We start from the raw sequence: 14,840 nt of genomic DNA, 5'->3' as shown, positions 1-14,840 counted from the left end.
CATTTCTTAAGTTTTGTTTCCCCTTTCTTAAGTTTGGTTTCATGTTTCTTATTTTTGATGACTGCTCATCGAAGGTGTTGAACGTAAACTTATTGTAGTCATTATTACTTCTTCCAACCAACATCTGTGTATTACTTAAGAGCTCACTACATAGCAGCTATAAAAATAACCTTATAATGCTTCTAAGTTGCAACAAACCAATAGAAAGCAACCTACTCACATACACACCATGGGGCCAATTCGCCGATGCATTCAGGCTGCTTTGTGTTGCTCTATCAGTGGATCCAACCATAGGAAGATTCCTTCTGCCGGAGGTGTGTGCCTGCACATAATCCTGGCAAAGTCAGTGATACTACATGTGGGAGAAAGGGTCTGCAGAATCATGCTATATGTTATTGAAGTCCGGGATAGTAACATCTTTTAACCATGCACAGTATCAACACATTTTTACATCGTTCTGAAGTTCTGAGTTTTCTTACTCATGTATGATACCTCTGTGTGTAGCCTTCAAGAGGTTCCATTTTTATGTCTATTAAACTTCGTTAACATGCTCCTTGGTTAAGGTTGCAACTGATTTCCAGTATAAAGCTTTATTTTGTTACTCCCTCTAAAATTCAGAGCGTCCCTGAGAGGGAAACTCTTACTTGGTGTCTCATACAAAAAAATGTTACTCATGGAGCTGCACAAGATGTGGGAAAGGGGCTTATCACTCCCTGTAAGCCCTTCATGGGGTCTAAAAAGCAGCAGGAAGGTAAGGGAAGTGGTTCTTCTCTTGGTTCTGCTCATCAAGCTTCCTACCCAGCCACATTTCCCTCCCCCTTTCCTGCACTCAGCAGAATTCTAGTCCTTATGGCACTATGAAGCCAAAAGGAAGAGTGACACACTTATGCCCTCCTTGGATGAGAGCCCTGATCCTGAGGACCAACAGGAATTTGCAGAAGTAAGACTTCCTTTTTGAAGACCATGGGAAGTCTGCAGCATCAGGACTTCCCTCCACAGAATGTTGGGTTAGCAGTGGGGTGAGCAAGCAGACCAAGGGACCATTCCCATTAATCACTGAACCTCCTAAAGTCTGCTGGATTGAGCTTCCTCTCTTGTAGGCCTGGAAGGGTTTGTAGGAACAGGGAGCCTTTGTAACAGAATTTAGGACTGTTTTAAAAAAAATTAAGGATGTTCCCACACCCGAAAAGTTTGTTAAATTAAAATCAAGTTTGCAGGCACATATCAGTGATCTGAGTTTCAATAACATTAGACTTAAAAACTAAACCTCTGCTATGTTTCTACAAAATTAATTTCACCTTAGGAAATTTTTGTGTGTGGGATTGTCTTACTCGAGATGAGCCTAAACTGGAATCCCAAATTCAAACTGTCCAAAACACTAGGAAAGTTCACATTCAGTTCCAATGCTGAACTCTGGTGCTTGCATCATCTCTACGCCAGACTCTTTGCTAGTTGTGAATACAGAACCAACCATTTGCATTAATAGTTCTGCTAATAGAAGAGGACGTTGTTTTTAAAAAAAATCTCATTATTACCACTTAGAATCCAACAAAACATTTTATTATGCAAAATTTTACTTCATATTTATATACATTTGTATAGAAATCTTAGTATGTTAATTATTTTATTTAAAAAATGATTCTGTTCTCTTTAAAGGTTCTGGACTGGCAGTCCTGGTAGTTGAAGTCCTCTCTTAATTGACAGAATAGATACAGCACAAACAATGGCAATGCAAGCTGCTTCACATTTCCTTGCCAATCTGCCTCAACCTTGACTTGGAAAGGCCACTTCTAGAAGTGACAGCATAGTTCAGCCTCAACACCAATTCAGTACTTGGCCACTCTGCTGAGAGTGTTAAGGGAAGCACATGAATAAATTGTGGAAGAGCGTTCCTCTTTATGTTTATTCCCATTTCTGACAGGCAGATATAGTTTTTCCTAGTACAGATTGAATGCTATTTTTAGCATTCTTTGGATTTCCATCACTTTCTGTTTCAGTTCCTTTTTTCTTCAGTAATATCAACAGATGGATATTTCAATCGTATTCCATAATGCTGGACAATCAGTAGAATGTTGGGATCCTTCTCAATGATGGGAGAGAAAGATATATCATCACAGAGGAGTATGAGGTTTGAGACTATTTCTATGTTGTTTTTTCCGTTCCACAGCTATATGCAAGGCCTGAAGAATCAAGTCTTTATTATTCTGGACATTGTAGTAACTCAGTTTTGCCAGCTTGTCAAAATCTTCCTCTGAATAGCGCAGATTATTTATATTATATGAACCATTGATATCGGCAACATCAATTTCACCTTCTGCCATCTCTGAGGGACTACGTTTCACACCTAGAAGAAAATAGCAATTAGGTTTATTATTGCGACAGGATTATAGTCCTACGCTTTATCAGCCATGTGCACACTATCAGTCACAGACCAGAGATTTCTCTCCAGTGAGATTTTATTGCTGTGAGGATGTTTTAGGAGTATATTTAGCTTAATTCACTACATTGCTGCCTGGATCACCACTCTCAAGACTGGTGGGAATTAGATGCCTGATGTGGTGAGGGACTGCATCATTCTTTGAGCACCTCCTACAGGCCAGCACACTGGGAGACATTCATAGTGATCTTAGAAAAAGTTGCACATCCACTGCCAAATCAGGAGAGGCGTGTACCTTGATGGCAGTCAGCATACAGAAAGAGGGATTGGGGAAAAAGAGGAAGGGTGTGTTAAGAGATGAGTGGCAGAATCAAGTTTATTACAAAGGAGAAACAGTGATATTAATCATTAGGCCTCATGTACTTTGTGACAAGCTACATCTAAACTCTGTAGCAGGACGCCTGGATTCTGTGGCATTCTGATGCGATAGACTGGAAATTCCATGGCAGCTTCATTTAAGAAATGGATTCGATTTTAATTTTTAATACAAAAATGATTAAAAAAATCATTACAGCAGCCCCCACATTGTTCATTTTGATATTAAATTCAATTTATGATATGATGTCCTCAAATTTTCCATTTTCAACGTAGAGTAGATTTTTGTATTGATAATGAATAACTTGTATTGTAGAAGATGTCCTGGGGGAAGCAGGAGGTTTTAGCACTTGGGTAGGGAACAGCTGAGGCTTTTGGCACATAGGAAGCAGTTTGAGATTATGAGATAAGCACATTAGGTGGATATGGCTATTAAAAATGATCAGCAGTCAAGTAGTTAACAAGGTTGACATTTAAAACAGTCAATTTGAGGTTTCAGAGTCAAGAGCCCAGTGAAGTGAACAGAAACTGTTCACACCCCTCAGAGCTATTTTCTCAAGCTGTCATCACTACATCACAGGTCTCAGGCTCTGGGGCTATAAAATTGCAGTGTACATGCCCAAGCCCAAACATCCATACTGCGATTTTACAGCCCTGCAACCTGAGCCCCATGAGCCCACGTCAGGTGGCATAAGCCAGCCACAGGTGTTTTATTGCAATGTAGACTTAGTTCGGGATTTAGCTGGGGATTGGTCCTGCTTTGAGCAGGGGGTTGGACTAGATGACCTCCTGAGATCCTTCCAACCCTGATATTCTATGATTCTATGATAGACATACCTGGTACTATAGTGAGGAGTCTAAAAGCAAAGTCTTTTACAGGCACCCAGCCAATCTAGGTTCATTTTAATGAAATTAAAAGTGGGAATCCAGAGAATGGATAAGCTCATCATGCTGGCTTTAGTAAAGTGATTGGCTGCTGCTAACTTACCAGGTGCTTTGTAGTTTCTGAAGGTGTCGTTCACTAGTGGGAAAAGAAGCACTACAGGTGTTTCTGGGCCTTCTTTGTCTCCAACTATGTAGCACTCCTTTGGACTTTTTGCTTCTTCTTCACCTGGCACAATTTTGGGGAAAGGGATTCCCTGCTCTGAAAAGTACTTAGAGGCTTTTATCAAAGGCTGGGAAATCATAGAGGGGAAAACAAAACATCAGAAACCAATGACAAGACTAAGACCAAGATTTACTTAAGAGATAAACTTCAATAAGAGTGGAGTAAGTCTTCTGGAGACTTGTGGAGTAAGTCACTAAGCAACACGAATAAGGGTGGTAGCGTCTAGCGCACTGTGATCTATAGTTCCCACATCCCCCTTCCGTAGGGTAACCAGATGTCCCATTTTTAAAGGGACAGTACCATTTTGGGGGACTTTTTCTTATATAGGTGCCTATTACCCCCCACCCCCTGTCCCATTTTTTCACTGTTGCTACCTGGTAACCCTACCCTTCCTGCCAGAGCTGTGGCTGCATTTCAGGTGCTGGTGAAGTGATCCCTATGTATATTTTACATATCACTCTGAGTTTGTATACCACAGTGGATCCCTGCAGGGCATGAGGCACCATAGGTTGGTATATTATTATGTGGATGAGTTAAGATTTTTGTGACAAAAGAACTGCATGTTAAGAACCTAATTGTGCAGGATTTACTCATGTGGTGGGTGCTCACTCACATGTATACTCCCATTGAAGCTCATCACTGTAATGGTTACCCAGTCAAGCCCTAAAAAGTCAATCACAGTTATTGAGATGGCAAGGCACCTTGGGTTCTCTGAATGTCTGATCAAATACTGGGATTAAAAAAAAGCACCAAATGCTTTTATTTGAAAGTCCAATCCTCGTGATGATATACACAAGTACTTGCATTTAGATATCTGGTGAAACATTCAAATTGTCTTTGCATGTATTTGAATGTCTGACCACAAGGATCAAACACTCAAATGGTTAGGGGTGTGTTTAACGGAATGTGCAGTTTCCCACACATAAAAATGTGTGTGAAAGCATGTTTATATCTGGAAGTGCACACCTATACATGTGGTGGCGTGTGTAATTTTCAAGTGATTATAACTTCACTATTTCTAAACCGAATTTCTTCAAAATTAGCCAAAGTACACCCTCCCCATCCACCCCCTCAAGTTTAAAATCTTTCACGTTGGGATAATCCCAAAGTAGCCAGAATAATTTTTCCCATATGTTAACATACCCATAACACATGTGTTGAACAAGTGAGAGAAAATTTTGTCCAATCCAGAAACTTGCACATCATCTCTACTATAAGTACTAAGGTGCCTAGCCACCCAGTGGAATTCACAAACCCTGGGTTTGGCAGGTTTCCTGTACAATGAATGGGGAGCGATAGGCACCTGAAAATGGGATCCACAAAAACTAGTTGAGGAGCTGCCTAAACAAGCAGATGCTGATGAAAGGGTTTTTTTCTAAGCCCTGCCTCTCTGAGGCTTATGCATCTAAATCCAGGCTGGAGCGAGGCTCCGATCTCTACTTGGGATCCAAAGCTGTAAACCCTCTCCTGGAGTCAGGCAACTAAGCCAGTCCTTGCTTAACTCCTAGTGAAAATGCTGGAAGGAGGAGACGCAGCCTCTCTTATAACTTTTAATTCAATAGTTAGGGCATTCATCCAGAATGTGGGAGACCCCAGTTCAATCCCCCCATCTGCCTAATGTAAGGAAGAGATTTGAAAATGAGTTTCCTACTTATTAAGTGAGTGCCATAATCACTGGGCTCAAGGATATAGTGGAGGCTGCCTCCTTCCCATCCCTCCAACCGAAGTCAGACATGCTTTGAGAATGCCTACCAGTTTGGGCCCCTCTGGTAAGATAGCCATAGCAACCCATAGTTTCTCCTGGTTTGAGGATCTCGCTGAGGCTTGGACATGAGATAGGTGTCCGGCTGTCTAGCTGAGGCAGCAGTGCACATATCCAGTGGCAGAAACTTAAGCTTCTAGGGGACTTTTACAGAAATAATGTAAGTGTCTTAGGTGCCTGCAGGGTTAGGTGGTGGCTGAGCAGGGGTTTTGAGGCTCTCATTGGTGCTTATATTTTGGATTTAGGTGCCTAAAGTCAGAGTTAGACACCTAAGTCCTTTTGTGGATCTGGGCCTAGGTAGTGTTTTTTATACAGAGCACACAGTCCGGCGATCCTGAAACAAGGATTCACACCACTGGTAATACGAGTTTATTCCTGTTAGAAATAACTTTTTCTTTAAGTGTTTGCAAATGGAGAGTTAACAATTCTGGCAGCTGAAAGGGGGAATATTACTGAAGAAAAAGGCAAAAAGTCTGACCGCTATCTGTGATCCTGAACTGTAGTTGAAATGCAGGATGAGGTCCACTTTCCTCTCAGGCCTCATAAGTGGTGGGTAACTGGTTTCGAAGGCAAATGCAGTGTCTACCAGAGTGAGGTGATCTGCTGCTCCTGTCAGCTGGTTGGGGTGACAGTCAAGCTCAGAGTCTACCAGAAAAATATTTCTTGTCAAGAGTGCGCATCACTGCAAGGGTAGGTGTTCTACTATTCTGAGGACAATACAGAGTTAGAGAGTGGAAAGAGAATTCAGCTCCCTTTTTGACTCCAGACACAGTTTTGTACAACTGTAGTTCAATCTTTTTGTTCTTCACGTCTGGGTTTCCTCATTCTGCCTTTTGCATTATTGACCTGCAGCAACCACCCTTTTGGGCAGCATAAAGTAATGCTTTCTGCAGACAAAGGGGCTCTAGGTTGGGACACACAAGACCAGAGTTCAATTCCCTACTCTGCCACAGTCTTCCTGTATGACAGTGGCCAGGTAACTTGGTCTCTCAGTTCTCCATATGAAAAATTAGGATAATAGTACTTTCTTACTTCATGGGGATAAAGACAGGGAGGTGTCCAGATACTAGGGTAGTGAGGTCATATAAGGACCAAAGATAGATATATGTACATTTAGAGCAACTATACAGTTTTCTTTTTCCTTTCACTGGTATATGAAATATTACTGGTTTAAGATGAATTCTCTATATTTATAATGGGGAATACCGCCAGAGCCAGTAATATCTTACCTACCAGTAAAAAGGGAAAAAGACAACTTTTTAACTGCAACTACTGCATATATACTCACCCACACACATGCTACTTGTGATAAATTTACTCTTGAGGGCATTCTGTGCCAAAAAAATTAAAAATTCTGTAAGTTTTATTTGTCAATAAATAAATGCAGAGGCTCCAGCATGGCAGTGGGGAGCACAGGCCACTGGCTGCACAAAGGTGGAAGATCACCCTGCAGTCCCCCAACCCCCAGGACATGGACTCAGCAGTGAGGCTGCACCTGACCCTGACACAGCACAAGGCCAGGGCCTGCCCCAGAAACACCCTGGGGCCCTGCCCCTCTGCACCAGGTGCACCATTTGTGGGGCAGGCCAGCTCAACCAGGCAGGATCCAAGTGTGAAGGGACTCAGTGTGGGGAGATCCAGGTGTGGGATGAAAGGGTTCTCTGTGGGATAATCTGGGTGCAGGCAGTTCAGTGGGGGGGGTCTAGGTGTTGCGGGATCTGGATGCACAGTAGCTTATTGTGGGGGTTCCAGGCACAGGGGCAATAGGACTCTGCAGGGGCTTCCAGGTGAAGGTGGTTGGGGCTTAGCGGAGGGGTCTGGGTGTGGGAGTCTCAGCGGGGGAGTCTGGGTGCTGGGGGAGTGGGGCTTGGTGGGGTGGGGGTCTGGGTGCAGCAAGTTGGGGGTCAGTGGCATGGGTGTCTAGATGTGGGGGCTCAGGGTGGTGCGGGAAGATGGGGCTCATCAGGGCGGGGGTTTGAATGCAGGGAGCTCGGTGGGGGGTGGTCTGGAGTGCAGGGGTGGGGGTCCAGAGGCAGAGGGTCTGGGTGCAGGGGGACTCCAAATGCACAGTTTGAGGTTCAGTGGGGTGGGGTTCAGGTATGGAATGTTAGGAGGGTTCTGGGTGTATGGGGTGAAGCTTGGCAGGGGTGTCTGGGTATGGAAGGTCCAGATGAATGGGGGTTGGGAGGATGGGGGAGCAGCTCCTCATATAGTGACCCCTCCTCTTGCAGCTGAGGAGTGATGGGGGAGGAAGCAGGGGAGGATGCTGAGCTTACTGCGGCTGGGGGAGGTTCCTGGGGGTGGGTCTGACACAGCCCCAGCCACTCCTTGCAGGGGAAGAGGAAGTCCCGTCCTCTCCTGCCTCCAGCCCAGCCGAGACTAGTAGCTGATCCTGGCTCAGGGTAGGAGCCACTGGCTGGGGTGTCCCCAGCCCTGCGGTGATTTACTTCTCCACCAGCTGCTCCAGGTGCCTGAAACGATGTACCTGCGCGGCTAGGGAGTGGTGTGACACTGTTCTTGCAGCTTCCCTTTGCTTCTCTGTTAGAAAGTTATTTTTCTGCGGGGAAGCAAAGAAATCTGCGGGCGACATAAATTCTGCGCACATACAGTGGCGCAGAATTCCCCCAGGGGTATAAATTGCAAAGCCATGTGATAAAGGAATTATCGTGTACCTTTAACTGCCTTGTCTGCCCTCTGGCCACTAATCCATCCCCCAGGGACTTACATTCCAAACCTCTGAGAAGCTTAAATCAACCTACAAAAGAAATATTTTCTCCTCCTCTAAATGTGGATTTTCCCCAAAAATTATACATGCCCAAGGTGGGCAAGATTCAGTCATGCACCAATAACAGCCTTTCTATAAGTAAAAATGTCACAGCTTTAAAATCTGTTATCAAAAGCAAAGCTAAAAACAGGATCTTTATATCACTGGGAAGGGGAGATTCCCAGTAGGAAACTGCATTTGCATCTAGCCTTGCACGACTGTGAGCTATCTTACTTAAAATCATGATGTATTTAGGTATAGAAAGGTTTGAATATCCTTTCTAGAGGCTTTTATGGCTTTCTCCAAGCTCTGCATAGTTAGAGTCATGGTAACTAAGACCTCTGACATTTGAAACACAGGGCCCAAAAAAATAATCCAAATGCACTTTTGAAAGCTGTCCAAAACATTCCTAGAGCAAATGTTCTGTAACATCCATGGCATATACAGAATATATGATACTGTGTTGTGGTATAAAGGTTTCCTAGGCATTTGTTTGGGAGGCAGAAACTTCAGCCTCCTCAATGTCTTGACAATCCTTTCCATATTTGGGGCATATCTGGAATATAAACAACAGCAATATAATAATAGCCTGCATAATTTACTCATGGCTTTGCCACTCATGGGTAATGGGTGTATCCAAATTTATACCTGTGAAGCCTTCATATCATATCATATCATATCATACCACACCACACCACACCACCATGTATTACTACCTAGTATTTCTCACAAAGTAACAGAACTATTTGAGTGGTTTCATTCACTTCCACTAAGGACCACAGCTATCCACACTAAATTCCAGACCCCATCCCAATCTTTAAAAATGCAGCTTCAAACAGGAAGTTATCACCATACCTTTCCATCTAGAAAACTCATTCTCCAAGTAGTTATTGTGCATCTGGCAACCCTTTAGAAAATTGTGGATTTCTGAAACTGCTGGCCGCAACATAAGAACATCTCGAAAAACAGTTGAAAGGCTATCTGGGGGGGAGACCACCCGAGTAGTTAACTCGCTTGGCCTTGTAGGTAGAACAGGTTCTTCCTCTGCAGAGAAAATGATAAAAGTTTTGTATATCTGGATTCATTTTGGGATAATCCTCTATAATAATAAATTATTATAGTATATGTTTGGCTTCATTTCAACTTCCTTCTCTCCTAACATCCAGGCTCTCCACCGAGCTAGTTGCTTATCTGTCTAACCTTTCCAAAATCTGCCTCCTCTTCTCAGTCAGCACTACTAAAAGCCTTGCCCATAATATAGTTCTCTTTAACCTGGTATACTGTAACTTCCTTCTCTCTGCCCCTGACCTTATCCAAGCCGACATTTTGCACCTAACATAATTTTCCTCTCCTGCATCCTTCTCATGTCCCTCCCTCTCTCTCTCTCTCTCTCTCTCTCTCACACACACACACATCTCTTTACTAACTTCCTGTCTCTCCAACAAATTCAATCTCTTTATTTTTGTTTATATATATATATATATATATAAAACAACAAGCTGCAGCTTACAAATGCAACAAGATAAAATGAATCATAATAATATTTGCTGCAGTGCTCTTCTTTCTCCACAATGTCTGTTGTAAGGATTTACTGTATCTCACATTTTGGTCGCCAACCTGCAAGCCCTTACTATTGAGTGTAGTGCTTTTTATTGACCTTAGTGAAATGACCCACAGTAACAAGGACTATATTATTCAGTAGTAAAGGTTTACAGAATTGGACCTTTGCACCGTAAACTCCTTGGAGCAGGGACAATATCTTTTATTTCTGGAAAGCATCATGCACATCTATGCCGCTTTTTATTATTATTACTGTTATTATAATGTATGTCTTACATCTCTGGGAATCCTAATGAATGGTAAGTAAAACTATAAGGAAACATACCTGAATGGGATAAAAAATAAAATGAATTCCTGAGTGGGATCAAAAATAAAAACCACTTGCAAACAGCAAAAACTAACAAAGGAAACAAGAGTATGTTAAACCTCACTCGCAAGGAGAACACGCATCTGTTGTTTGGCTAGACAGAGAACATAGAAGAATGGTGGGCCCTGGAAGGATAAGCCCCACCTCCCATACTTTCAAGAATATTTTTTCTTATACAGCAACAGAGAGTCCTGTGGCACCTTTAAGACTAACAGATCTGTTAGTCTTAAAGGTGCCACAGGACTCCGTTGCTTTTTACAGATCCAGACTAACACGGCTACCCCTCTGATACTTTTCTTATACAGTTTACCCTCCTCCTGCAGGGGCATCTCATTTGCATCTATGGTAGATCTCATCAATTCTGCTTCTCAATCAACCAAAATGACTGCTGCACAGTAACTCAAGACATGGCTTTCCGCTTCATGTATTAGATAATAAATAAATTAGTAAAGTAATTAAATAAAATAACCCTAAGAAAAAGTAAAGCAAAAATGTAATGTAAAAATAACTAACCAATGTCAATAACTCTGTCTTGGGTCCATTTGTGCCAGAACTCTTCTGACTCAAAGGAGATATACCAGGCATCCATAAGGTTCAAGGAAAATACACTACTCCAGATCCCTGTGACATGAAAGAAATTTGACAGAGAATATTCTGTAACTTCAAAGCATTTTATTTAAAAGTTGCCTTCTGTCCTTACAAGTGAACTTTATTCAATTTCTTTCTGTTAGGAGAGTTCCATATAAAAAAGAAGCATCTCTCTCTTGCTCTGCATGCTCACATGTATAGTAAATATAAAGAGCACCATCTACTGGCATAGGCTACATAGTGCATTTCATGAATTTGTAGGTTCACTATATTTGTTGTTGTTACACTGCAAATAGCTCCTTTATTAAAAGGATCATCAAAAAGATCATTTTCTTTCAAGACTCTGGTTCTTGCAGTCCCAAATTCTTGACTCATTTGGATTGCACTTCAGCTATAGATATGCAATCCAGGTTGGAAGCTTACTTTTTAAAAAAAATGACAGCTCAGATTCCCAACTAATCACATACCTCCAGGAAATGGGCTTTAAGAAAAATACCAAGTATTGCACGACTTGGATGGGGCTGGGGAGGGGAAATCACATGAACTGGCAACAACGCAAATACTACATTTCCTGAAGATTCGAAATGTTGGCCGGTTTGGGGGATTTGAATGAGGTCCAGGAGTAGCTGGGTCTGAGCAGTTGGGAGATTACATGTACACCAACCTGGGAATTACAAAGAGCACTTCCAAGAGCATTCCAGCCAATCACTGAATGTAGTTAGGGGTCACATGACCTGTGTTAGTCAGCATCCAGTCTTTCCTGGGTGTGGGCAGTGTAAAGGCAGTTTGGTGCTGTCACTGAAAGCCGTTTCGGCTGTTGTGAAAGCTCCATACAGGCAAATAGTCACAACATTGCTAATTTAATAATAGGAACCTGAAACTCCCTTTACATAAATCCTTTTTAGTTACAGCAATCAGGGTGAGAAGCAGGAAGAGTAAACCAGGGGCTTTCTCTTTCTATAGCTGTGTGCAGTGCTTATGCAAAAGGAAGGGAAGGAAATATTAGATTCTATTTACAATGCAGAATTACCATATTGAGGCATCTGGTTACAACCCAGTTGTGCCCTCATAATTTTATATCATAACATAGTTTGATGAAGCTGTATAGACAGTACTGTGTTATAGTCCTATAAAGCCGGGGAAAAACACATTCCTGAGTGACATAAGTTTCACTCTCAGAAGTGTCAGTGTGGACAGCGCTATGTCAGTGGGAGAGCATCTCCCACCGACATAGCTATCGCCGCTCATTGCAGGTGGTCTAATTATGTTGACGGGAGAGCTCTCTCCTGCTGGCATAGAGTGGCTACACAGGAGATCTTACAGCATCGGTACAGCTATGCTGCTGTAAGCGCTCTAGTGTAGCCATGGCATGAGTTAGTTTCCCAGACCTGAAGAAGAGCTCTGTGTAAGCAGGGCCGGCTCCAGGCACCAGCTTACCAAGCAGGTGCTTGGGGCGGCCACTTCGGAGAGGGGCAGCACGTCCAGCTGTTCGGCGGCAATTTGGTGGACGGTCCCTCACTCGAGCGAAGGACCTCCCACCGAATTGCTGCCACAGATTGCAATCGCGATCGCGGCTTTTTTGGTTGGTTTGTTTGTTTGTTTTTGTTTGGCTGCTTGGGGCGGCCAAAACCCTGGAGCCGGCCCTGTGTGTAAGCTAGAAAGCTTCTCTCTCTCACCAACAGAAGTTGGTCCAATGAAAGATATTACTTCACGTGCCTTGACTCTCTAATATCCTGGGACCGATACAGCTACAACAAGACTACATATACATATGTGGTAGATATTGTTATTACTTTACTATACATTTTAACTGTAATTCACGTCCGTCACAGTGACGGTAATATTGCTAACCAGCCATAAATTGCTTCCTTGTGCGTCATCCACGCCACATCTCTTTTTAAAACGCATCTGAAAAACTACATGCTGTTTCATTTCTCTCTCATCTCTTTCTGTTCATTTCTCTGTTCTCTGATATTATTTATTGCATTGTATTCTTTACATTTGTAAAGAGTTTGGGGATACAGTATGTGCAAAAGACTCTCCTTAGAACAGCTGTACTGCTTCAGAATATTAGACATACTGATGATTATTAGGTTATGTTTCAGTTACATTGCTGAATCAATCAGCACTAAAAGTCAGCGGTAGGACCATTCTATACCAGGGGCTGAATTTCATAGATTTGGGATCCAGAAGAGACTAGTACTTGAGCAAACTGCAACATTTTGAAAATTTTGTTCAAATAAAGCTGAAAACGTATCTTTCAGATGCCTTGTGCATGACAGTATAGTGAAATCAGACTAATCTAACTCACTTAATTTCACTATAGAGAGATTTTAAATCTGCAGATCATGACATGCTATTGGTTCAGATACATCACCTTATACAGTTTCTAGAAGGTGAGACTACCAATTGCAGCAGCCATAAAACTGTGGCTTGCCAGTGACTGGCTTATGTTACATTACATTACATTTTTCCAGGACAATAAATCACCTTCCAAGAAGCAGATCCGGGATTCTGGGAGCTTCTTCATCAGCCTACCCATGAAGAACTCACTTCCAAAATTCTCAGAGCGAATGAAGGCCCCATATTTAAGGAGTCCCACCTCATAGGGAGTGAACTCCATCCATTCTAAAGAAAGAGTCACAAGAAAAAGTATTACTGCAGTAACCTGACAGCGGGTAAAGAAAAATATTGTTGTTATATAAATAAATTGAGTTATTAATGGAATAAGATTTTGGTTTCAGCCTCTTCATGACAAACTAGTTGCTGAACTACCATATTTTCTAAGTAGCCACTTTTATTCAATACAGATATAACAGTGATGAGCATGAAGAATGAATTATCTTCAACCACAGGTGTCTGGAAAGCTCATGAGATTTCTGGTACTTCCTGATTCTGTGCAGGCCAGATAATCTTGTGATAATAGCCTGTCTTAATATTCTGCTTCTGACTGCAGGCAAAACCAGAAATATAGAGAGACACAAATTTAATTAATAAGAAATATAAGCCCACTTTTGAGTGAATTAAGAAGGATTCTTGTATTAAGTTAACCAGTTTGCCTAACCCTAAGATGAACCCTGTTAGATTTAAAGAAAAATAAATGCCTAGAACATAAATATTACCTCTAAAATCTTGATTGCTAATTTTGTCCTTCACATTGAGAACAAGGTAGATGGGCAGGGGATTCTGACCATGACTTAGTGCTTGTTGCTGATCTGTGAGTTTATGCTGGTCTTCCTGTTTGGAAATAAGATACATAACTGAGGAAAATTTAAATGACATAGGGACTTACCACTGTATTAGGGCTTGGAATATTACAATGAAATGCCTACTCGATTCCAACCAGGTTCTCCTCTATGGGCTTGATCCTGTAATGTGCTGAGCACTCTGTTCCTGATCCACCAAAGCACATAAGCATGTGCTTAACTTTAAGCATGTGAGTAGTCTCATTCACTTGAATGCTTAAAGTTGTTTAAAAATCAGTTTGCCACGGTTTTGTATACTGAAAAATTCAAAGATTCCACTGGTGAAAACTGTCATTTTTTACCTTTTGCTTATTTAAAAAAAATGGGCTCACACACACTTTTAAAAAAAAATTCTCAGTTGAGAACATGCATGAGTCATTTCATCCAGAAAGGGTAAATGTCACAGGAAAGCCACTACTACAGCACAACTGTACAAGAATGAAGAGCCCAGGTACGATATGGTTTAAATCTGTAGTGTGGCTAGAACTTAACTGTTTCCATTGTGGACACAGGTGACTTGCACCATGCAGCACTGACCAATAGAGGGCAATGCTGGCTGGGAACAGTGTTAAGTGCCAGCCTGGCTGCACAAGGTCAGGGCCGGCTCCAGGCACCAGCCCACCAAGCTTGTGCTTGGGGCGGCACCTGGAGGGGGGCGGCGCGGCGCTCCGGCCGCCGGGGAGAGCGGGGCCAC

General features: G+C 42.4%; 1 protein-coding gene across 1 annotated transcript in view; it reads right to left on the bottom strand.

The window, feature by feature from the left end:
- Window positions 1-2,111: 2,111 nt before the first annotated feature.
- Window positions 2,112-14,840, bottom strand: part of LOC112104898 (cytosolic phospholipase A2 epsilon-like) — a 53,550-nt gene continuing 40,821 nt past the window's right edge. The window contains exons 15-21 of the mRNA XM_026651253.1: window positions 14,024-14,138; window positions 13,392-13,529; window positions 10,827-10,934; window positions 9,242-9,430; window positions 6,101-6,267; window positions 3,741-3,927; window positions 2,112-2,344 (exon numbers count right to left, since the gene is read on the bottom strand). Of these exons, the coding sequence (XP_026507038.1) occupies window positions 2,112-2,344; window positions 3,741-3,927; window positions 6,101-6,267; window positions 9,242-9,430; window positions 10,827-10,934; window positions 13,392-13,529; window positions 14,024-14,138 (1,137 nt within the window). The remainder of the gene's footprint in view (window positions 2,345-3,740; window positions 3,928-6,100; window positions 6,268-9,241; window positions 9,431-10,826; window positions 10,935-13,391; window positions 13,530-14,023; window positions 14,139-14,840) is intronic.

The sequence above is a fragment of the Terrapene carolina genome, unplaced genomic scaffold, assembly GCF_002925995.2.
Source record: "Terrapene carolina triunguis isolate 2854851 unplaced genomic scaffold, T_m_triunguis-2.0 Scaffold96, whole genome shotgun sequence".
In the NCBI taxonomy this organism is placed as follows: Eukaryota; Metazoa; Chordata; order Testudines; family Emydidae; genus Terrapene; species Terrapene triunguis.
This window is presented reverse-complemented; position numbering and strand designations above follow the sequence as displayed.